This window comes from Sprattus sprattus (genome assembly GCF_963457725.1).
Source record: "Sprattus sprattus genome assembly, chromosome: 9".
Lineage (NCBI taxonomy): Eukaryota > Metazoa > Chordata > Actinopteri > Clupeiformes > Clupeidae > Sprattus > Sprattus sprattus.
In genome coordinates this window covers 16,916,144-16,941,238 of record NC_137928.1, presented here as the reverse complement: position 1 = coordinate 16,941,238, position 25,095 = coordinate 16,916,144, and the positions used below count along the sequence as shown (strand labels likewise).

General features: G+C 44.4%; 2 protein-coding genes across 5 annotated transcripts; both read right to left on the bottom strand.

Annotated features, from left to right (window-relative positions):
* Positions 1-626: 626 nt before the first annotated feature.
* Positions 627-16,493, bottom strand: lrrc75a (leucine rich repeat containing 75A; the record flags this gene model as incomplete). Its single annotated transcript, XM_080844458.1, has 4 exons — positions 627-1,476; positions 8,932-9,044; positions 13,002-13,130; positions 16,245-16,493. 4 exons carry the CDS (start codon positions 16,491-16,493, stop codon positions 627-629), a joined length of 1,341 nt encoding a protein of 446 aa, XP_080700584.1.
* A 1,953-nt stretch (positions 16,494-18,446) lies between these two features.
* poldip2 (polymerase (DNA-directed), delta interacting protein 2) lies at positions 18,447-25,001 on the bottom strand. Of its 4 annotated transcripts, XM_080844252.1 has the most exons (12): positions 24,764-24,818; positions 24,634-24,656; positions 23,297-23,378; positions 22,751-22,848; positions 22,529-22,628; positions 22,321-22,396; positions 20,921-21,031; positions 20,690-20,826; positions 20,383-20,409; positions 20,074-20,199; positions 19,907-19,986; positions 18,447-19,318 (listed from the first exon to the last, which is right to left on the bottom strand). In XM_080844252.1, the coding sequence occupies exons 2-12, from the start codon at positions 24,642-24,644 to the stop codon at positions 19,204-19,206; spliced, it is 963 nt and encodes a 320-aa protein (XP_080700378.1). In that variant the 5' UTR covers positions 24,645-24,656; positions 24,764-24,818; the 3' UTR covers positions 18,447-19,203. The 4 variants fall into 4 exon arrangements, with proteins under 4 accessions (XP_080700378.1, XP_080700376.1, XP_080700377.1 ...); XM_080844250.1 differs by having other exon boundaries at positions 24,634-25,001; XM_080844251.1 differs by having other exon boundaries at positions 23,297-23,372; positions 24,634-25,001.
* Positions 25,002-25,095: the final 94 nt, after the last annotated feature.

The following is a 25,095-nucleotide window of genomic DNA, read 5'->3' as shown; positions in this document are numbered from 1 at the left end:
TTCTAAAGGTAACACTTCATTAAAGTTGCTCTCAGCACATCCGGCTGCTCTAAAGCCTAAGCTTTGGGACGTATTTATTGATTAGGAAATACTGGGCAGGAACACTGTGGCTGGGGAGTGCTGGTTATTTCTAACAGCTGGGTGCATAGATTTGAAGACAGAGAATAAGAGGAAGGAAGACATGTCTCTCTTGCTCGCTGTCTCTGTCTTACTTTCCAACTCCACACATACACAATCCATTTACCAGCAAGGTAGCAATGTCGCAGGCACATAGGCAGATGTCCGCAACTGGACAGGATAAAGGGGATAGACACCTGAATGACATTTTAAAAACATACCAGTTTACTGTAAAATATAATCTTTCTATTTAATGAGTGGTTCAGACTGCAGTACTATATTACACATTATATGATAGGGGTAATAAAGTCATATACTTTGCTGTCATTTGTTGATTGTCATCTCCTCAGAGTGAACCATCCATAACCACCCACAATCTTTTTGGTTCAGCAAACCTCACAACCAAAGCTACCCAGAACTGGAGATGACAGGGTTTGCACAAGTTCTCTTGCCCTACACGAAGCACCCATTTAAGGGAATGGCACAGATAAATGACACTGTGTGGCCTTTCAGGTCAGACTGTCTGAGTGAGGAGCCCTATTCCCACTGTCCTCTTTGGGAAGTTCAAAGGCCCCAGAGGAATTGTGGGACGGACTGGAACAAGACAACTGTGAGGACTGACTGTGGGTGTCATCCTCTCCCTCCGCTTTCACCGCCTCTTTTTCCTTCTTTCCTTTGCTCTGCTTCCCCTGCGTGGGTTTACTCCCGACTCTTGGCTCCTCCATGGTCCACATGCTGTCATCCTCGTCTTCCTTGCCCTGCACCGCTCTGTCAAAGTCTAACAGTTCCTCCATCATTTCCTCAATTTCAAGCTCTCCGTCCATCTCTCCTTCCAACTCTCCCTCTACTTCGGACCGCAGCTCTCCTGTGCTCTCGGTCCTGTTGGTGTCGTCTCCCTCGTCCTCCCCCTCAAATCTGCACTCAGGCTCGCTGGCCTGGCTCTCTCCAAACTCCAGGATGGTGGGAAGGTTGCCCTGCTTGGGGCAGCGCTTCCGCAGGCTCACCAGGAAGGGCTGCGGCAGGGAGAAGATGTCCACGTTGTTGCCTAGGTCGATCCACGTGACGCTAGGGAAGCTGTCCGGGTCTTTGAGGGTGTCGGTGAGCTCCTTCAGCACGGCACGCGTCAGCCGGTTGCCGTTGAGGGCCAGCGTCTCGAGGCGGGGCAGGGCGGCCAGTGTGGGCAGCAGTAGCAGGAAGGCCTCGTCCGTGAGGTCGGTGAAGCCCAGCTCCAGGCTGCAGGTGCGCGAGGCGTGGCGCTGGAGGTGAGTGCACAGGCGCTCCATGTCGCGCACACCCAGGGGAATGCCTGACAGATCTAAGGCCCCACTGGCTGGAGGGACAGACAAAACTGCCTTCAAGCTGAAAAATTTGAGAAAAAAGAAAAGAAGACAAGTTAGGGAAATACAGAAGGATGAGCAGAAAAGAAACAGAGGCAGGTGCCTGTTGCTTGTATAATGACATGGTTATTTCAAAAATACTGTTTCTGTGCAAACTGTGTCCGAAAGAGGGGATGAGTCATGATTTCATGCATTTGAAAACCCTGCAGAGATAACACCACAGAAAGGATGGGGAGTAATGATAAGACCATTCTGAGATTAAAAGATCATGGCTCCAGGCGGGCAGCATTTGTCTACAGAGAGAAAAAGAAAAGGAAATATGATTAACTAATTGACATGAGGCCTGGATACAGAAGGGAAGAAGCCTTTATGCAGACACGGCTCGTAACCATCATTCTAAACAGCATTTCTCTGCAAGGTTTCTGCTTTACAGAGCAAGGCCTCTGTGGGCTATATAAATGATATGTGCTAAATAAATTATACTACTTTTTATTGTCCAGAACATTCATTATTTTAACTCAAGCTATGCTCACCAGCCAACTGCAGTAAAATCCAAGAAATCGGTCGTCAACACAGACCCCTTTTTATACTATCCACAATGCTGGTGATTATTATAACTTTTGGGACAACTGTCTGAACCCGCTATCTTCTAGAGAAACTCTAAGATGTTAGGGTCACAAACCTACTTCTGCTTATCTTACCCACGACTACCCAAATGTGTGAAGCCAGGCCGCTAAATGCAGTTTTACTAATCTGAGTGGTTGTTTATGGCCTTGAGTTAGGTCCTCATATGCCCTGCTTACCCCAGGTGTGACATGTAAAAGACAAAATGTAAAACATGTTGAAACTCGGCAGTCCCTACACATGGTATTCTATGGGCTAAATATAACCCCAGCAGGGAGATTGGACTTGGCAGTCAATGAGCACAGAAAGCCTGTACTGCATCTAATGCCATAAAAAGTAAAACTTGGATCAGACTTGAATATCGTCCAGGTGCAAATGAAAACAGAAAACAATGCAGTGCAGAAAAAAGCCAACTGTTAAGTATTCTTGCTGCATACTTCCCCCTCTGCCCTGCTTTTCTAAGGGGCCTGGGTGGGGGAGTAACACTAACTGGATTAATATTAGTTTATATTAGTACAAGACACAGAGACCCTCGGGCTAAGATGGTGAAAAAAGCACAACTAATAAACTCAGAAGAAAGAAAGAAAGATCATCTTATAATGACATGACCAAACTATGCTGTTTGTGGGCCAGCAGCACACTGTCAGTACAGGCAGTTCATTACAGTTAAGAGCTGGGCTTAAGTGGCAATATACTCCATTTGGGGAGAGTTGCAGCAGTTGGGTTTTATTTGGAGTCCATATTTAAACAATCAGTGGTCATGTGAGTATGATCTCACACTAGCCTCTCCCTCGGCGGATTCACCCTGCACGTCCTCCGCCCCTTCCAGTGAACTATGAAACATAAACATCAGCAGAAGGCGAGTGGAAATGAATAAAACAGAACACAGGATATCGATTCTGCACCCTTCCATTGGCTTGGACTCAAAATCCCACGTTCCCCGGCCCCTCGGGGTCCTCAGTGCGCTGAAGCCTCCCAACCCACTTCCTATTCTACACAAGACCACTTCAGTCACCCATTACTTGTTAATGGATTGGATACATTGGTCCATTGCTTCACTGCCACAGTAATTTCAAATATGTAGTCAGTGTAAACATGAAACAGTAAGAGAGAGTGGAAGCTTCCAAAAAATACTATTTCCCAAACGAATGACGGGTAAATGGTACAAAGGAAAGCTATTCGGTGCACTGAGGCAGTATTTCAAATAATAGATGTCCTCTTTTTTAAACAAACAAGCTTCCTCTCTGCAACGTGATACAGGACACTCCAATTAGAGGATAATCTACAATGTAAAAGAAATTGCATTCAGTGCATCCGTTGGCTTTCTGTGATAACATGATTGTATAGCTTACTGATGAGTGATCTCTGAAAGCTCACTTTGTCTGCTTTGTGAATTATCTCCTGTTGTTTGGGCTCGAGTTTCATGCCCCTCCACTATGTTGCCCTACAGGGGAGTATCTCGAAAAAGCTCATTGACAATGTCAAGATCAGCTATTAATGTCTGTCTGGCAGCTAATGGTACTATGCAGTGCTGGAGTGCTCTGGGGCTGCACTGAAAGACACCTGGTTTCTATCTCAGATCAGTTTTTGTTCATCATCCAAGTCCGACAGTGATGCCAAAACATACTGCATGCATCGTTCTTCTTCTTTCTACAGTGGCTTGGCTAATAAATGCGTAATTGACTGGCTGTATAACTGGAGGATGCCAGAGGACTGACATAGACCAGCGTCCATGACAGACAGGCCACTTCTGAGCTTGTTATCAAATTCCAGAGTCATCAGGCCATTATTCAGGGAAGCAGCGCAACAACACTGAGTAATGAGACGAGGTCGTGGAAGCCACATTGGCAGAGGAAACTCTTGACCTCTGTGTCTCTTATGTGCTTTCAAGCCCCCCCCCCCCCCTGTCATTTTCAGATTCAGCACAATACTGGGCTTTTGCCATCACGTAATCTTTTCCCCTCTTCTCTCGTCCTTCTTGTGTCACAGTTTCTGCAATTACGATCTCCATCGCTACACTTTTGTGTTCTGCAACTCTCTTCGTGTACTCTAATTCTCCCTCTTTCTCTCTCCCCCTCTGGAGATCAATTATCACACTGGCAGCACACTAGACGACAAACGCAAGTCTTTTCTCACTTTCCCTTTCCCTCTCCATTCTCTTCCTTGCCATCTCCCACCAGGCTTGTGTTAACACTTTTGAGAGGGGGATGGGTGAAGAAGAGAGACAGTAATAACCATTATTTTGGAGTGAAGGATTTCACAGATTGAACTTACACACAGTTCAGTGTGTACCTTTGATGTGAGCACAACCAACATCATTATTGTATTTGAAACTATTTATGGAGTCAAATCAAACAAGTGCTACTTCTGGGTAAATGTCAAATTGCCACGGATGGCATTACAGCTGTTTGCAGTCCCACATGTGTAAGCCAATTAAGAATTCAACTCAGAATCTCCTCCACATGAAATATTGCTTCAGTCACACTGAGGTGCAAAGTGCTGCAGGTGCTATTATTGGTGTATGATGATAACAGATAAGAATCACACATCCACAAACACACTTACTAAACACCTGGATTTGGGCTAAGTGTGATATGGAAGAAGAGCTGAGATGGAAGAAGATCTTGTGCATACTGAGTAAGCATGTGCAACAGCTGGGGAACACAACAGCAGGTTAGAAAGAAAACTATTGATTCCGACTTGCAGCATCAATCTCACAGTTTGACCCGACATCAGAGTTCAGACAGAGACCAGAGAGAGACACAGCAGAAAACGGATAGAGAGAGGCAGGGGTTCTGTCTCAGAACGAATAAAAGCAAAGCCATGAAGAACGGGGTCCATGTGGAAAGTACTAGCAGCAGGAGATGAGGGTGTGGAGAGGCCAGTTTGGAAGTAGGGAGAGCGAGTGCACGTGAGAGAACCCCGAGACATGCCTCAGAGATGACACTATTACAGCCCCACGACAGAAGGACCACACCTCCCTCCTCCTGACTTCTACTACTTCACCCACACACACACACACACACAACACACACACACACACACACACACACACACACACACACACACACACACACACACACACACACACACACACACACACACACACACACACACACACACACACACCCTCCCTCTGACTCCCACCTCATCCTCGCGCTCTCTTTCTCTCTCTCTCTCTCTCTCTCTCTCTCTCTCTCTCTGTCTCTCATACACAAATTAATTTTCACATTTAAATTTTTAAATGTTTTGGAACAACAATAAGAAGTTTAGACGTATATTTGAAGCTTTATGTCATCCTCCACTGTGCATGGTCTCCAGTGTTCTCCACCCAGAGTTATACAATTATTTTCACATTAGGTCATGCACACGCAAGCACGCACACACACACACAGAAAGAAAGAGAGAGAGAGAGAAACAGACAAAAAGAGACTCACACCCTTTATGAGTGTCTCTCAAACAAGCTAAGTCATGGACGCAGACCAAAGGTGCATCGAAGGACAGGAAATTCAATCAAAGCAGGGTTCTTGCTATTATTGCCAGCAGATCTCCCACTTGTCTCACGCCTGGGCTTGGCTAACGGCAGATGGGGCTGAGCAGGCAGCTGCTGAGATGGGAAACCAAATCCCAGTGCAGCGGAGCTGGAGCAGACAGACAGGAACCAAACGTCATGTCCTCCAAACAACACCAGTCACCTGCTTCACTTGTGCCCACACACTCTCTCACACAGCCAGAGTCTGGAGGTACGGCGATGTGTTTCACATTAGCCACTAAGTGACATTTGACATCAAATACACATGGACAATATGCACTGCAACTGTTGCCATGCATGGGCAAACCACTTAGCTCTGTGTAAACAAACTGTACGTCCACAACTCCATAACTGACACAAATAGTGTATTATTGTCACTGGAGATATATCTTATCTATGTCACTTCTGTTAGCATGCAAAGAAGCTAGATTTTAGGGTTTAAATGTAGTGGTCCTCTCCTGCCTCTCTTGTCTTCATTCCTGTCCCTCAACACCCCCTTCTGATCTGCCCATGGATTCTATGAAGCCCCTTGAGACAATTTCCATTGTTAAATCTGTAAGATTATAGTTCAATTGTGTTAACTAAAGCAGTACATTATATGGTTAATCTATTTTGTCACCAGGCTTTTAGCAAACTTGTTGACAACTATTCATAAAATATTTAAAAGGATTAAGGCACTGGGGTTCTGTAAAAGACTAGCTGTTTGTACTCTCTGTACACAAAATTAAAAAGTGCCATGACATCTTTTTTAAAACCGAATGGTAAAACTGATTTTAATCCTGGTAGAGTGTGGAATAAACACAATTTGTATATTGCAAGTGATAAGACTCTGATTAAGCCTCCAAACTACAAAATATTTAATCTCTTTGTGGAAATAAAATCCACTCTTGCCATGCAATGCTTTCAGGAAATACTTACTTTGAGATATTTCCCTCTTGGACTGCTTCAGCACTAATGGCAGCCGAAATATGCAAAATAAAATGACCACAGCAAACCCAGTACACACCCAGAGAAAAACAACCTTTCAATTTAAAATTGAAGAATGAGAGAGAAGAAAATTCACTACTTTTGGGAAAATATGAGAATGAAAATGGGTCACTTGTGCAATTTTTTTTTTACAAACACATCCAGTGGATATGGAATAGTTTCTACCTCCTATACAGCAGCAACACACTAATCTCCAACATCTATCAAAGTGTCGCCTGAGAAGAAAATGGGGCATCTCTGCCTGATGTGCGCCCGCCCCCGTGAGTACCAGCACAGCGTTGAGTGCGCAAAGGTCACAGAGAAGTCTGCACTCGCTGTAGTAGACAACAGCCAGAAGAGCCCTCCTCTCTAGTGGATCTGTCCCCTTGTTAATTACCACCTCTGCTGAAAAAGTGCCCAAACAGATTAGTGAAAGTGAGTCATGGGCGGTGAAGAGGCAGAGAGTGCCAGAGGATGAGGACACAAGAGAGTGTGGCCTCAGCCCCGACACTGGGGCCACTCCCCTTTCTGTGACACAGAGACTCTGGAACACTGGTGCCACTCCCTATCTGTGACACAGTGACTCTGGAATGTGAACACTTGCAACTAGCTTTGTATAAATCAGTGGGGTCCGCTATCCTCTGGTGTGATGTGCTTGTGAGCTCTATCTTGAAATGCATTTGGAGGGGCCTGCTTCTGGCCTTAGTATAAATAGGGAAATGTCTGGCTGAGATTACCATGATACCCCTCCCTATATCCTCTAAGTAAACAATTATTAGCAGAAATCTCCACACAGTTTCACTGCAGAGCCCTACTGTGTCATGCATAAAATTGGTTACTGCTGTTAGCCGAACGTCCAGCTTAACATCTTAATTCACTATTAGATCCTTGGTTGCTTGGGGACTGAGGATTACGGCCAGTCAAAAGCAGTGAGGGGTTGCCAGATAAGAGTGCCAATAAAGAACAGAGCAAGATGTTCTCACAGCAAGGCACCATATCAGTAGTTTCCTCATTAGAATACCCAGTTCATGATGGAGTGAGTAAAATCAAGTACACGCAAAACAGAAATTCACATTAATATGAAAGCCATTACCAAATACCAAGTCTGACAAAAAAAACACGCAGATGGAAACCAATGCAACCCGAAAAAAAGAGAGAGAACAATAAGCCAGGTTCGTGCAGCTTTACAATAGGAACGATGATGTCCTGACATTCCAGCTTGATTACATGGTGGAAACAATCTCTGGCTATGGGAGGAATGTAGGGGGTATGAGAGAGGAACATTCTGGAACACGAGGGGTTCTGATCCCTTCATTCCCCAACACAGCCATGGGGGCTTCAGCACCACGGAAACCAGCGCAAAGCACTCCGCTTCCACCCTAGACTGTCAGACTACCTCAGCTGTCTATAAATAGGCTTTTGCATGCCGCACATTGCCATCATATGCACCAATACACTGACAAAAGACACACACACACAATTATCCACAAAGGCAGCAGTGACAAAGCCACAAAAGGCAGGCTGAGTGTGTGTATAGTAGAGAGCTGTCACTGAAATACCACACAACCAGCAGCCACTGCGGAGTGGAGGAGAGCCCAGGCCTTGGGAGGCCACCTATGCGTCCTGATTCATTTAGTTGAGTAAACACAGCTCTTATTCATCAATAGGAGTGAGATGGCAGGCGTTCAAAAATAAGGAAATAAAGCAGCTCTGTATACGGAAGTGACACTAACACAGCCGACTGAGCCTAACTCATAAAAACACCACCGCCACCACCCAGGAGTCTCGGGAGCCTGAATCCGTAATGATGTCGTGGCTTTTCACTTCTTCATTAGTTTCCCAGTGCTGACTGCTCTGACAGTCTTGGGAGGGGAGGGACGCCTGGGAGACTGATGATTCAGTCCGACTGCTCCCCCGGAGAAGCAAAAACACTCTTTCATTTCAGAGGAACTAATCACTTTAATTAATGAAAGAAGGCCTGAATCGCTGTGTGTGCAAAAAGCTTACGCCAATTCAATTATGTGGGATTAGTGATGTGTTTTACCCTACAAAGTGATGTCCATTAAAGGGATTTTGATTTTTAAAGAGGAGAGAGTGTGCATGCACTGCGAGAGCAATGGCTTGGCATATTTTTGGCCCATGTGATTGGATGGTGACCCTGGCAGCAGGTGACTCGGGTTCTGGCTGGCACTGGCTGACTGTCTGCTGGCGTGTGAAGGACACGGATGCTGCTTCTGCCCGGCTCCAGGAACTCCTACGAGGCAGCAGATGCCCACGCTGCAGTTCTGCGGCCTGGCCACGTGACACACAGGTGTCTCGCCCCCCCCATCCCATCAACCCGCTTACAGTGCTCACCATGACTGAGGTTTCCTCTTCAGAAGGCCCTGCCGCCTCCAGTGCGTGTGCGGGCTCAGGTGGTAGGTCAGCTGTCGGCACACCTTCTCCATGGCGCCCAGGGAGTCGCCCTCCTACAAGTAAAGAGCAGAGAGAGGCTATGAGACTTTAAAACAAACACTGAGACTGTGGGACTTCTCCAATAGCCCACCCCCAACATACACACACACACACACACACATACACACACACACACACACACACATACACACACACACACACAAGGGAAAAAGAGTGAGCGTGGGAGACAGAGAGAATGACAGTAAGCCAAACATGAGAAAATAGACTAGAGAACACAGAGATGAGAGACCCAAACAGATGCAGAGAGAGCAAAAAAAAACACAGACTACCAGAAAGAGAGGGCTGGGGGGACTAAAAGATAAAGGCGAAGGCTAGAAACAGAAGCAGCAGTGTGTGGGGTGAGAGTGTGTCCATCACTCTGTGGACAGAGCAAGTTAATGACCACTGACAGCAGATCAAGTGACGACAAGCCTTGCAGCACAAACACTTAATTTCCCCAGCTAACCACATGACAGTAACACAATGATCTGTGGGAGGTGGCATGCCAAATAATGTCAAAGTTTCTATTCCTGACTCCCTCCCCAGCCCCCTCTCTACACCCCCCCCCCCCCCCACCACATAAGACAGGCTGGCCTTGGCTGAGACGTCTGAATGGACTCCCCACATTAGAATGCATGTGGGCAGCCGTGAGCTCGCTGCCAGTCCCCTTGCACTGAGATCTCCATTAATTCGCAGCCCTCATTCGTTGCTGACCAAAACAACAAATCAATCCTGCATGCTTCACACAAATGCTCAGGGGTGCACACATACACAAAGTGCTTTCACAGGAGGGGGATGAGGAGTGGCCGGGGCTGGAGTTGCTGATGTCGGCTGTGTTACGGTCTGCTTGTGAGGAACACTCTTGAGAACGGCGGGTGATATGGAAAGGCTTACACCAGTACAGAAATCATCCACTGCTCGCGTGTCAGTTCATCCATGGCAAGCCATGAATGGTTTTATGCCGTAGAGGAGACTGGATAAGAACCATACACATATTATCTTTAACAGTGTGCATGTGCATGTGCATGTGCATGTGCATGTGCATGTGCATGTGCATGTGCATGTGCATGTGCATGTGTATGTGTGTGTGTGTGTGTGCGTGTGTGAGAGAGAGAGAGACAGCGAGAGAGAGAGAGACAGCTACTCAATCAGTGAGTGAGAGGATTTGTCACTTGCATGGAAAGAGTGAATAATGGTGATTTAAACTGTATGAATATATGGTAATTTAAACTGTCATATGTTTGCATCCACCCTATTGAATCTGAGCATAATTCGTTGTCATAGTACAATGCAATAATTCATAAATATTCCCCCCTCCCCTTTCTTTTTATGTTTCTTTCTCCCTCTCCCTTTCTCACACACACTCACACACACTCTCTCACACACACACACACACACACACACACACACACACACACACACACACACACACACACACACACACACACACACACACACACACACACACACACACACTACTGGTTTTACTGAATACTTCTTTCATTGCACTCAGAGTGAAAGACCGACTTGGTTCTAGGCATGGGTAATTTATAACAAAGTTATTATTATTAGTAGTAGTAGTAATTTATAATTTACACATTTACCTAAAAAAAAAGACACTATACTGCATCACGACTACACAACCCCATACCATGACAGACCTTGGATTTTGGACATGTTGCTGGTAACAGTCTGATTGTCCTTTCCTTCTGTGGTCTGGAGCACACAGTGACCATTTCTTCCAAAAAAAGACTTGAAATACTGATTTGTCTGACCACAATACAGGTTTCCACTGTGAAATGGTCCATCCCAGATGCCTCCGTGCACAGAGAAGTCGACGGCGCTTCTGGACACGGTTAACATAAGGCTACCTTTTGGCACAGTTTAGTTTTAACTGGCATTTGTGGATGGAACTACATATTAAAGTGCTTGACAAAGGTTTGCCAAAGTAATCCTGATGTGGTTATATCGCTTATAGATGAATGACGGTTCTTGATGCAGTGCTGTCTAAGTGATCAGAGATCATGGTTATTCAGCTTAGGCTTGTGCCCTTGGCCTTTACGCACTGAAATTCCTCCAGATTTCTTGAATCTTTTAATTATGTTATGCACCTTGGAGGGTGAAATATCTAAATCCCTTCCTATCTTTCAATAATTTAATCACGCATTTGTTGGCAAACTGGCTATCCTCGGCCCATCTTTGCTCCTAAAGAACTATGCCTTTCCTGGATGCTTCTTTTGGACCAAATCATCACTAGTTTCAAATCACATAATTATTTAATAATTTTACCTCATTAAATTGCCCCCGTCCCAACTCTTTTTTGTCTGTTTTGCAGACCTGAATGGCAGGGACGGATGTACAGTATATTTACAAATCTAATGAAGTTGACAGTCAAGGTAAATATATAAATCACTGCTTTCTTTTTTTGATTGCATTTACCATACTGTCCCAACTTTTTCTGATTATGGGTTGTACAAGGAATATAACTGTGTAGCCGTGAAACCTACAAAATATAATTTCTAAAGATATTCCAGGACACATCCGGAGAAATATAATTAACTCAGAGCTTCCAGCAAAAAGTACCCTGGGAGTTTACAGCATGTGGGAACCAGGGCCTTCTGCTGACTGTGTGTGTGTAACACATGGCTGGTCACCTCTGCAGTCAGACACACACTCCCCTGGCAGAATAATCATACACTCAGCACCGTGTGACAGGCACTGAGGAGCAGTGACAGGCTGTTGAAAAGATTTTAGTGGAAATCTGTGACTTGATGTGTGTGCTTGTATCTGTAGTCATTCTATATGTGTGTGGGTGTGTTTTTTTGTGTCAGTCTTTGTATGTGTTTGTGTCAGGTTTTGTATGTGTGTCTGCGTATGTGTGTTTGTTTGTGTGTTTTCATTTGCATGTCTTGACATGTACAGTGTATGTGTGTGTGTGTGTGTGTGTGTTTGTGTGTGTGTGTGTGTGTGTGTGTGTGTGTGTGTGAATACCAGTCCTGCTCCACTAAACAACAGCCGCAACCTCCTCTGAGAGCTGCCAGGGCTCTGAGTGACTCATCTGTTAGCACAGCATGGCTGTGAGCTCTGTCTGCCCTCTTCTATCTCTCTCTAGCTCTCTCCCACTCCCCACTTTCTCTCTCTCTCTCTCTCTCACCCTCTCTTGCTCTCTCTCTCTCTCTCTCTCATCCCTATCTCGCTATTCTCCTCTCTGCCTCCAACAACTGTCTTTATTTCTGTGCACGATCAATCTGTCTCCTCCTTCACTTCACAAATTGATTAGAACAATGAACTGAATGACAAATCATGTGTATCTAAAGGAGGGATTTTGAAGGCGCCTAAATATAGCAGTTATAGATTATACCCTTTATCTTTATAAATATTGTTCTTTATATACTGCAGACGCATAAAGTCACAGACAAAGTGATACATTTACACAGCATGTTTGCATGGCGTATTTGTGGTTTTATTCAAAGGCGCAATAGGCAGCATGGCATTCACTGAACAGAAAATAAAATGGGCAGGATTTTTAAACAGTGCAACTGCATGGGAGACAATGAAAAAGCCTACGCCCAGAAACCCCCCGAACATCTCATGGGAAATGTTTGGCATTTGTGCACACGTCCACATGGTTGCCATTTAACATAAAGAGGTATTTTTTGCTAACCATTTCCTGTGTAAAATGTCACCCATTCTGATTTTCCACAGTAAGGGCGAAAGCACCTAATTGTAATTCAGTAACTATATGTACAGGAAAACCGTTCAGTTATCATTCCAGTGAGCATGCCACCCTGTTGAAGCCTTAAGGGGCCCTCATGAAAGACTCTGCCAGTCACGTCTGCATATTTAAATGAATACTGCTTTCACAGTTAATGAAAAATGGAATTCGCAGAAAGGTAATATTTGTCTGTGTGTGTGTGTGTGTGTGTGTGTGTGTGTGTGTGTGTGTGGGGCGGTCTGCGTGGGAACATTACCGTTTTTGGGCAATGGATATATTTGGCCAGGCTGATGATCAGGTCATGGGTGATGGGATCCACAAGGTTGCGGAAGCTGGCGTATCGGTAGAGGACATCATCCAGAGATGTGGACTCCATTCCTAAATCCTTAACAGGGAGAGCAGAGATAGGCTGTGAGTGTCAGAACATTGAATTAATTTTCACAGAACTGGAGATATGCAACGTTTCACAGCGTAGACTAAAGCTGACGACACTGCCAACAGAAGCCAGGCATGCTTCCCTTTAGGTAATCTAGCACAGCACAATGAGATGAAGAAGTGGCCCCAAGCAGTGGGATGTTAGCAAGTAATGTTAAAATGTTTATTACAGCCACTTTAAATAGACTGGTCATTCTTTTACTCATATCCCTAAACGAGCTCTTAGAAAACTCACAAAACAGCTGTATATACTGCTGCAGTGTTCTTTGTACATTATGTACAAATGCAAATAATGACTTCTCCATAGCATATTAACTTGAGATCCGATGATATGTGCTTAGCGACTGGGTTAATATCTGTGGGCGTGCATCATGGCAGCAAATCATTCAGCAAAGTAGCAGGTCTGCTAAAGCTGCTATTTATCAGTATGACTGTTGCCAGGTAAGCTGGATGCTCTAACTTGTTGCCAGGTGAGTTAGATGCTCTAAGCCTGGCAGAGAAGAAGGAGACAAGAAGTTAGGTGGTGGGGCAGAGATGGGAGGAATAAATTGATTCGTACACTTGCCTGGTAAAAGAAAATGCATGCATTTTTAATATGCCTTGACATCAAATATACATGGATGTGTAACAAATAAAGGATCTGAATGGTGGCTCTTGGAACTGAGGTGAAGTGCGTTACACACCGAAAGCGGGTGCCAAATTCTGACCGTGCCGATCGCCTCAATGCCACATCAAAGCTGTGGGAAAGGACCACGCTCACTGATGAGAAGTGAAAAGCCTGATGCTATATTAGTGCTCAGAGCTGCACCCTAATTAATCAATTCCCATTCAATCAAAGACGCATCCTTTCTTCAGTGGTCTCTGGGCAACAGCATGCACCTGGCTACCGGTGAACAAAAGACGTGTTCATCTCTCCCTCTCTCTCCCTCTCTCCCCCTCTCTCTCTCCCTTTCTACCCCTCTCTCTCCCCTCTCTCTCCCCCTCTCTCTCTCCATTTCTCCCCCTCTCTCTCCCCTCTCTCTCCCCCTCTCTCTCCCCCGCTCTCTCTCCATTTCTCCCTCTCTCTCTCTCTCTCCCTCTCTCTCTCTCCCTCTCTCCCCCTCTCTCTCTCCCCTCTCTCTCCCCTCTCTCTCCCCCTCTCTCTCTCTCCATTTCTCCCTCTCTCTCCCCCTCTCTCTCTCCATTTCTCCCTCTCTCTCTCTCTCCCCCTCTCTCTCTCCCTCTCTCTCCCCTCTCTCTCCCCCTCTCTATCCCCCTCTCTCTCTCCCTTCTCTCTCTCCCTCTCTCTCTCTCTCTCTCTCTCTCTCTCTCTATCACTCTCCCACTCTCTCTCCTCTTCTCCACCTTCATTCAGAATATCCAGATTGGAATCAGCATATGCGTGATCATGCCGCCTGCTTTAAAAACATTCATATTCAGCAATGGCCCAGCTGCCAGCACTTCCTCCTCCAAACAGTAGCAGCTGACTCCTGAATGGAACCCGACCCTAATCTAGGAACGCTCCTTACTGTTCTGATGCCACAGTAATACTTCCCAGTATGTAGCGGTTTCTTTATGCTCAAAAAGATTGCAGATTTGCCTCAGCTATCTTCTCTCGACTAAACCTCTGATCCCTGCTCTTAATAAGCAGAGAAATCCATGGTGGAAAATCCCTTGAGGGTCAAGAGAGTCTGTCCCCACAAACTCCCAGCAAATCTTTGTCCGAGAGCTGCTTGTATTGGAAAACAATACTGAAGTGCAACGGTTACAGGACCAAGCAGTGGCAGACTGAAATGCATCAAGTTGTGCAAACACCAGGACGCCCAGAAGCCGACTTCACAACCCAACAATGCTGCAAGAGCCCTGTTCTGAATGACTACAGCCATACTCATTTATAGCTCAGCGTTGCTCTGGGACTTAGCCAACAATACTGACCCACTTAAACACACTCCCACACAATATGCACAATTCCCACCACAATCTGGGCGCATTCATGGAGAGCGGCACTGTGAATGCAACACCTAAACTCTTCAGTAGCCTCGGCATTGACTGCTGTGCTGTGTTGAGACTCGAACAGCAGTCTCCCTCTCTCTCAGTAGTGCCTCCCTCCACCTGTTTGCAGCCCCTCCGTCTCCCAGGCCTGCCCATCTCTGCTTGCTCCATCACTCAGCGCCCCAGTGCAGTTGAATGGCATCACGGACGAGTAATAAATTGCATGGCTCCTCTAATTGCATCAACAGCCAAGGCCCCTGGGCATCTGTGCCAGCCTCACAGAGAAGCGAGGATGGAGTGTGTGAATACACACACACACACACACACACACACACACACACACACACACACACACACATACACACATACACAAACATCCTGGCGTAAAGATGCAACAATCAGACATGGGAACTCTCCGCCAGTCTATTAAGTCATTGGGATGACCTAATGGAAGTTTATCCCTCAGAGGTTATCCGTAATCCATGAAAAAGAGGAGACATTTTAAACGTGACTGGGCATTAGGTGGAGAAGCTGAGACTCTGAGAGGCTTTATTCTTTGACCTCGGCATCAGAGCTCTTCATACTTGCCCTCTAGTCCACTGGAACAGAAGCCCACAATGTCACTGGCAGTGAGGCTCTGATCACATTACAGGGCTCTGGGATAATTACACCTCTGTATCAGCATTTTTAGTGGCAAGGTGGAACTTGGTGAGACGTCATTTCAGCAGGTTGATTACAATCACTGTGCTTTTAACATGCCATGTCTAGAAATGCCCTTTGAATAAATGTTAAATGATAACCAAAAAAAGGTGTAGGCCTACTCTTTTTAGAAGAATATATATTTTAAAAATCACAGTTTTCTTAGTCTATTTGTGTAAAACTGATTCCTACTTTAAAGTGTGAGCCCTGTCTTTTAGAAAGCCGTGTGGCAGCACTATGGTGTCCTCTAAGGACTAAGAGACTGAGTGACAGCTCCAAAGGGAACTCGGTAAGAAGAGGTTTACTGATGCTGAGACAAGAGGTTTACGGATGCTGAGACAAGTGTTGGGTGACGTTTTAGCTACGCAGAATAATATGGTCTGCATCACCATACCTGTCGGAGTGTTTTCAGCATCTCTGTTGCTTCGTCTTGTTTTCCTTGTTTTGCCATCAGCATCATCTCCTGAATCATCCCAATGCGTCGCTGGTAAGGAGGAGGGGTCCCGCTTCGGCTCAGTCTGTCCCCTGACCTCAACATGAACGAGGCGAATAAATCTCCGCTCCGCTCCTTAGTCGGTGTCCGTTTCCAGCCGTGGTGAGGGCTCGGGCCAGCCTCAGCCCCCTTTGTCTGTTTTGCTCCCATGCTTTGTAGTTAATATACACTGCGTCCTTTCCCAAGACTCAGGCTAACTTGGCATCACTAACGGTAACGCCCTTGTATGAATTGCTCATATTATCGCTTTAGTCTGAAAGACATTCAGATAGTCGACTACCACAAAAGGTCAGAGCCAAAAAAAAAACTCCAAAATTGAACCAGAGGCATCACTCCTGACTTCACCTTTCCCGTGCTGCATGTGACGATGTCTGTAAGAGATAAACACAGACCTCTAAGTCCTTAAGGTCATTTTACAAAGCTATACACACCTTACAAGCGTCTAAATGGCTATTGCTAAAAGGACTCGCGTTCACTAAGAAGGTAATTGGTCATACGCCCATACCCGCCGACTCTTTGTGAGCTAGAAGTTTTGGTAAGTTATTCTTCTTTGGATGTAAAATAATCACATCAGTCACAACATACCTTGAAAGGGACAGCACTTTTCAACAATTTAACCAAAATACCACACCAGTTGGCCTATGGGATGTTTGGTAGAAAGGTGAAATCTGGATTCTTGGTAGGTTGCATCACGTTGTCGAAAATGTGATTAAACTTAAATCGCCAAGGCAACGAGGGAACACCTGCGACGAAGATGCCTGCAGCCTGTCCACAGACGATGAGGAAAGAATCACATCAGTCCAGCAGATCGGTGGAAACTCTGGCAGCGCAGCTGAAACACAAACTTCCCTGCTCGCGATGATGTCCTACATCCTCAAAAGCGTGGGTCTCCTTATGCTGCAGTTAATTGCAACAAAAAACAACAACCCATAACTCTCTGTACTTAGCCTGTTATTTCGCTTATCAGGTTTTCCTTGTGAAACCCAAGTCCGCACGTTTTGCTAGTCTCTGCGGCAGATAAAGGAAGCGAAGGAGGTAACGGAAACGAGGTCTGACAATGTTTACCTCATCCGTATATGTTTACACTTGCCCGTCCCTGCTCAAAATGTACCCTTCCACCCGCACTGACTTCGTTTATTTATCAGTCCTGCAGTAGTCTACGCTCCAATATAAATGAAACGATGTAATCATTGCGGTTTCGTCTGTCCTTCAAGCAGCGAATCCAGAATCGCACAAGCTAGGCTTCCCTTCCCAGGGTAATGATCTCATTAGGGTATCCTTGTGCGGCACTCGAAAGACAGGAAAAGATTCGAGGCTGCGCTATAGGTGTCCCCTGATGAAAGTGAATTTGATAGGAAACGCACGGCCAAAACGATGCGTAAAGAGCACGAGCGTGTGCGCCTTTCCGCTTACAGCGATGGGAGGGGTTGGGCTGCAACATCTTTAGGTCCTCAGTTAAGATGTCCGGTCACTGTTCTCGGTCTGTCGTCCCGTTTGTTGACTTCAGCGGATATTCTGATGATAATGTTATACAACACATCCAATGACTTAGACGTCTGTGATGGAGCCGAAAATGTTAATAGATGAGCCTGATTATTTGAGAGCTATAAGGTAAACCATACAGACCACTCTGACACTTTCATTTTAAGCTACAAGTTAAATCAGGGTAACAGAATTTTGAGAAAAAAATGCTTAAAAGTAATTACGCCAACCTCAACAAAACCTTAAGGAGATTCATGTCATTAGTTGAGTATTTGCAATGAATTCGTGAATTCATGCATATTTGCGCTAATCACTGTCTTAGTATAACACTGACATCTAGCGCACGACCAGTGGAAAGCACTGTATTCTACAGCTCCCCTGAAAAAAAGAACAAAATGTATGAATGCATAGGCCTATAGCCTATATAATGAAAATATGAACCCCGTATAGCGGCGTGTATCCTCTTTATGATATGAACGCATATCGATTCGCCCTCGTGTCTTTAGGTTGAGCGTTTCAGAGGAAGAAAATGACAACACAACACATCGGCCTGAACGGCATCTCAGCTCCTGTAAACATACTCATAAAATAAAGCAATCTGTTGGTGCTATGAAAGACAACTATTCTCAAATGCATGTTTTATTTTTTGCCTTTACAACCTTATTTACAGTACATTGAGGCTCAATTTCAGGCATTCATTTATTCAAATTAAGTTTTGATTAAAAAAAAGAAAAAAGAAAGAAAAGATTTCACGCTAAGTGGCAAGAAAGTCGCAGGAAACGACACTGGAGGACATGGTAACTCACATTCATAACTATGCAGCTGTCCCTTACTCCCAAACCAACCCATTGGTTTTGCATTTTACATTCTGTGGGTGGAGGACCCCCATAACGTTACAGCTCAGAACATCATCATTCCACAGAAACAAATAATCTTATAAAGCATCAGCTGAGATCATTATGCTTTTCTCACAGATATAAATAAAAACTGAAGAACCCCTTAGAATTCTGGCCTAGAATTCAGCAAATTCCTATGGTTTCCCAAAGGCCCAGATCTGACCAGTGTGCTTCATCTTTCAACCTCATTCTAGCCCTACCTGACCATCAGGACTTCAGCTATACGTCATGTAAGCTGGAACCTCAGCGACAGCACACACCTCCATTTTGTTCTTTTAAAAAGCATCAAGGTGCGATAAGCCATGGCTATAGTGCTGAAATGATGTCCCCATCGAAAATCTTGGACCAAATCAGATTATTTAAAGATCATGGGCAAACACTGCAACATATGAGATCCCTGAATCCCCAATGGAGCGACAGTTAAAGGAAAATGTCTGCATGGCTGGTGGTTGGCTGCAGGTGTGGTGCTGTGTGGGGCTGGGTCAGAAGGAATACCCAGCAGGGGGCGCCTTGTCGTCTTTGTTGCTCTCCAGAGAGAAGGGTGGAATGCGCACGTCAAAGTGTGAGCCGTCGGTCCTCTCGATGCGGAATGTCCCCCTGTGCACAACATGGCAAAAAGCAGGTACTCAGTTATGCTCATTTCATACCTGTTTCAAACCATATATCACTGTGCATCAAGGTCTGTGACCTGTACATGGCTAGGCAGTTGGTACATTTCTGCCCTTGTCAATGTGACTTTATTATGATTATATGGAAGCAAACCAAGAGAACAGCCCCAAAAGTTAGTCCCACGATCATGATGCCAAACTAAACCATTCAAAGCATGCACAATGAACAAATAAAACAAATACAAAACACAAATACCTGAAAGCTAGAGGTAAAATCTGTGGACATACCACATCATTTAAGTACAACAATATCTCATAGGCAGACATGGCTGACACAATGGATATGTTTACTTTTATGTTTGGCATATCAGAAAGCATTCAAAGGGTTCTAACCTTTGTCCTATTTATTAGGTCCTTTTTAGTTCTTTTTTTCTGCCCCTGACCACAGGGTTTTTGGCAGTTTGACAGTTTTAGACAGTGAGAATCCCCCCAAAACGCCCCCTTTGATCTACTATCCATTAGATCCTTTAAAAACCACTCTGGGAGCTATGGACATGCCACTTCAGTTAGAACTCACCACATGTGTCCGCTTGGTGCTTGCAAAGAAACGTGACTGCTGTACTGAAACGCTGGCTGCTCTTTTGACAGCACAGGCTCCTGCAAGATGACAAGCATAAACAATCCGATCAGCCTGCAAGGCCACACGTTTTGAAATGCTTCTAAATGCTTCACAAGTCTACTCACCCTGCCAACTACTCCCCTTCCCCTGACCGTTTCCAAGGTTCCTGAGAGGCTAAAGATCCTCCAGTGTCTCTCTCTTAGCTGGACCACTTCATTGCCCATGTTTTCCAGACGGATACAGTATCGCCACTAGGTAACACACATACGCACACATCCACTTTATTACATGGCCACTGGTAGTGATAAGGCCCACAACATGTACTTAACATTGTATCAGGGAGATCTGAATTACCTTGAGTTATTAAGCACACAAAAAAGCACAACCAGATTTAAACAATTATTAAAATGAACTTCTGGTGATGTATTACTTACCCAATACACATGGGAATTTTGAGCTTCCTGTGAAAACGGAGAAAATTCAATCTGGGTATGGGTAGAAACACTTAAAACATGAGACAAATACAGTCATAAACCATCGAATGGGGAAGTAACAGCTGTGTTTTTTTCCTCAGCTTCCTCAGACTTGTCTGCCATCTTGGAAACTAGTGGTTCCTATCCCTTTCACTCAATTAACCTGGAAGAGTCCATGACCTAGATCAAATACAGATCTGAGCCACTTGACACTGCAGAGGTTTAGTCTGGCTGTCTAGCACAGGTGTTCGCTAGGTAAAAAGCTTACCCTCATGCCCATGTAGAAAGGAATGACAGTGACGCGGATGTTCTCTGTGGTCTCCCGGTGTACGTCTGAGAGCTCTAACCAGGGGTGGTTCTTCTCCTGCCACGCCTGCAGGGTGTCTCTTGCAGTGAAAGGGGGATCTGGAAGATGCATGAAAAAGATACAATTAATATCAGTCAATCTATCAAAGCAATAGTTTGACTTTGAGTGATGACAGAAAGACAGGTGGCTTACTACTTTTCGAGGGCTTATACATGAGGAAGCGCTCAAACAGTTCGTGCTGAATGGGCACTTGCTCTGCGGAGTTGTAGGGCAGGATATCTTCATGACTAACATAGTCCAGACCTGAAAACCCCAAAGACAACATATCACAATCACAACCTTACATCCAACAGTTGGCCCAACTATTAACTGCACCATATATAAACTGCACTACAGTATTTTATGTAATTTTATAAAACAATCCCATATATTAACCAGTTTATTGACAAGGTTGTGGTCCAAGCGTCATAAGCCATTTAAAAGTTGTATGAAGTAGGGATGAGCATTTCAAGCAAAAATACTACACCTACACACCTCCCCACATGCACACACAAATACCCCACAAATACCCCATTCCCACTCAGTGAGCATTTCTTTAGTGTTATGGTGTGGTGTGGGAATGGACGCTAAATGTTTAGTCTATGTTTATTTGTTAATTGATCCCCCTGGCAACCTAGTACCACAAACTTTATTCGTCTTACATTATTGCAGTGGGATTTGCAACCATTAATTGAACATTACATTGATATCAGGATAATCCCTTGCTCTGTTGCTAACTAAGTAAACTTTTTAATGACCTTTAACGGTTTAAATGGAAGAGATCCATTTGCATGAAGTGACAGCTAGTTATCTCACTGGTGTTGAAGTCTCCTTGATTTCACTTATAAAATTATAATTGGAAAAGGTAAAAACCCTCAGGGTGTCAGTGCAGCTTCATATTCAGGAGTTCATATTCACACATATTAAAATTAGTTCATTACACGCTAGCACCTTCCAAGCCTTAAGATGGTTCCCTAAGCTAGAGAAAACCTGGCTATGAACTATCCTAGTTAACTGGCATGAGACCTTGCATACTTTATTATTATGGAAGACTGATTGTGACTTGAGTGTGAATGAAAATGTATTATCCATAACTATGTTGTTTTTCGGATGTTAAAGAGGGAGAGACACACCCCTTCCCGCTTTATCTGGCAGAGTTACTGTGCATGTAAACTATCAGGCGGGGGAAAATGCATTCCCGTGTATAGGAAGCACCCGAGTATTAACCGCAGGGCTGCAGAAGTTTTGTATCAATCGCGGTCGGGGAATCACGGTACCTTTTTTTGGCAATTAACTTTATTTGGAACTGTTTGTGTTAATTCTTAAACCTGCGTCATAGAATATCCACTTAACACATTAGCAATAACCCTTCTTTAGTAACAGCAACAAAATGAATGCATCAGTGAAACTGCTTCTGGGACTTGCTTAAATGCTTTACTGGTTAAAGGTGTGAGAATGGTTAGCAGAGCCCTTGACCTGTGTGGAGAGCCAGAGCCAGAAATAGTTGCAGGCTCTCTTGCATCATAACAAGCAGCTGTCCAACACCACCTCACCTGGAATGGCATAGAGGGCCCTGCTGTCATCGTGATTGGCCAGGAACGTCACTGCTTCTGTCTGTGACCGCTGAGACTGTCAAAAGCAGCCAAAATCAACATTCTAGTACATACACTGCTTTCCCCCCTCTACCCCTCTTGTGACAACACAAACTGAGCTACAGCACGAATTGTAAAGGCAAAGAGATAAGAGTGCAGGGTGACTCACTATGTGAGGGCAGTCCCGGGTGTCTATCAAGACCTGGTAGTATGTGTGTGTTTTGCCCTTCACCTCTTTAGACCCGTTAGATCCAGGTGGATCTTGCTTGCTGGAAAAATCAATATTTCAGAGTTAAAATAAATGCACTGAGCAGACAATAACGATTTTTAAGACTTAATTAACCAACAATTGTCAATCAACATGAAAATGTAGAGATAACATTAAATAAACCTCTCAGAAGAGGGTGGGGTGACATCACGGTCATAGAGACGTGCATGCCAGGGAAATAACACTATCCCCCGGTAGCCAAATACACTGTGGAGGAAAAGCTGTGGACAAATATAAAGGTCAAACCTTAAAAACAGAACAACAAAAACATGTTTATGTTGCCCATGATCTAAAATAACTAATTATTTCATTAGATCTTGAGGTCAACACTGATCGAACTTAATAGCCATTTTATTAACCAATCAAAAACTATTAGGCTAGTGCTGTGTAATGTTACAATTAAAACCATGAATAGGTACATTACTAACAACAAGCTGGTGGTCATAAGCTGATTGTCAGTTGCAGAAACAGACTCCTGAACTCAGTAACATATTGTATAGCCTCAGCACAGTATAATCGCTACTGAAAGACATCATTTTTTTCCCTGGTCACCATTCTAAACTATAAGAGAGAGATATTTCCTCTCTGGCTCTTTCCCTAAAGGAGTGTTGCTTTTGACAGGTCTTTGGTCAGTCCCACTAAGATCAAGTACGAGTGACCACCACTCACCTGGCCTGTCTCATATTTGCCATGGTGCTTTGGGGCCTCAAACACTCCCACAGGTTCCAGAACCTTCCCCTCAGGCCTGTTTCTGCCAAACATTAAACAGTGCATAAGAAACAGACAAACCACACAGTATCCAAACAGGCAAAGGCAAATACCTGCAAACAAAACATAAACAGCAACACAAACAACAGCACAAACAGGTGTCGAAATTAATCTGTGGTATTTGTGGATGAACGTTAAGGCCTAAACCGTCTAAAGTAGACACCCAGATGCTTGACATGACATTGTTAATGATTACAATCAAAAAAGGTACCGGTCTACTACTTGTGGTAAAAAAATGGCAATACTTTAAATTGAGATACCTCTGAAAGACAAGTTAGAACAAAATGACTGACAAACAAGTGCAGTACTTCCATCTAGCACAGATAAACTACAACAGGAATGACAAATTCTGAAAAAAGAAGGGCACAAAATTATGTAAAAGGCTGGTTATGTAAAACAGATCCGGAAACATTGGCCTATGCTGAGTATGGGGTGAGCCAACTGCTAAAATCCAGCCCTCCCCCTACAGTGAGATACACCACCGGCATGTGAGGCCAAAGAAACAGCACCCATTTACTTTCAGCCCTGGCACTGAAAGTTGTTATGTCACCATTAGGAGATTGAGCCTCAAAGAGATGCGCACCCTATGCCTTGCAACATTGAGCAACACAGGGCAGAGGCCCAACTATGCTGTCTTTGGCAATAAGAGATAGACAAATACTGAAAGGAAAGCCATGTGTAACGTTAGCATTTGAAACCATCATGAATTTAAGTTATGTGCTCAGTTGCATCTTTAAATGATGTAAGAGATATGTTCTGTTGCTACAATTTATAACACAGGGCATACTAGCCAGACTGAAAAGCCACAGTATGGTCCCGATTACTGTAACTTACTAACTATGCTCCTTCTGCTTTCATGCAAAAGTTGATGTCAGTCGTGGAATTCGCCACGTTACCGTTTAGTCTTTTTTGGGCATACCATTCTGTAGCGTTCAAGTTATGTAGCGTAACTGACATTTGCAATAAGAGCATACAGCACACAGTTAGCTGGCTAGCTCTGGATATTAGTTCAAACTCTAATGTTACATTACAGTTTGTCTATGTTAACTTTCACGCATTTGCAAGTCAAGTGTTTATATGCATAGATATAAGGGAATGACAACAGAACATATGATCAGTTTCCATTTGTTATCTGTAGCGTTGTTGAAATATTAAGTTAACGCCACCCGACGTAACGTTAATGATATTTCTACTACTCGCATGGCAGGACATGGACGTCGTCAAAAACCAACTCTTACCGTGACGACATGAACCTCGTCTGCTGGAAGTTGGACAAACCACAAGACGAACATTGCAAGCGAGGTCTATTTAGTTCGAGCCCACTGTTGTATTGAATCACACTTAATATTCTGTGCGCGCGTTTCTTACTACATTTACTAACAGTTGACAACAGACCGCGCCGAATGGCACACGCAGCCATCTTTCCTCAGGATAGTTGCAATTGCACACGCAGACTCACATGAACGTCAGTGAGGTGCGAGGAAAATTAATCCCTGTCTAAAACTCTGCTGTATCCGTTCGGATGTTATTCCATTTAGTTGGAAATGACCATACTAGCTAGTTCGTGGTGTTCTTGCAGGAAAGAAATCACTCCAAATGTGTTTGTTCCCAATTATAGACCATGATGCATTGCTGAGGATAATATAAATATTATAAACTTAGTAGTTACCATTATGATCAACTAAATTTAAACAAAACTT

What these genes read in the sequence shown, in the direction of transcription:
- poldip2 (XM_080844250.1), bottom strand. Translation starts at nt 24,815, where the DNA reads ATGGCTGCGTGTGCCATTCGGCGCGGTCTGTTGTCAACTGTTAGTAAA. An exon ending in GCAAATATGAGACAGGCCAG is followed by an intron (nt 22,849 to 23,296) that starts GTGAGTGGTGGT and finishes ATTTGTCCACAG; the next exon opens with CTTTTCCTCCACAGTGTATT. An exon ending in GTATAAGCCCTCGAAAAGTA is followed by an intron (nt 20,827 to 20,920) that starts GTAAGCCACCTG and finishes TGCATCTTCCAG; the next exon opens with ATCCCCCTTTCACTGCAAGA.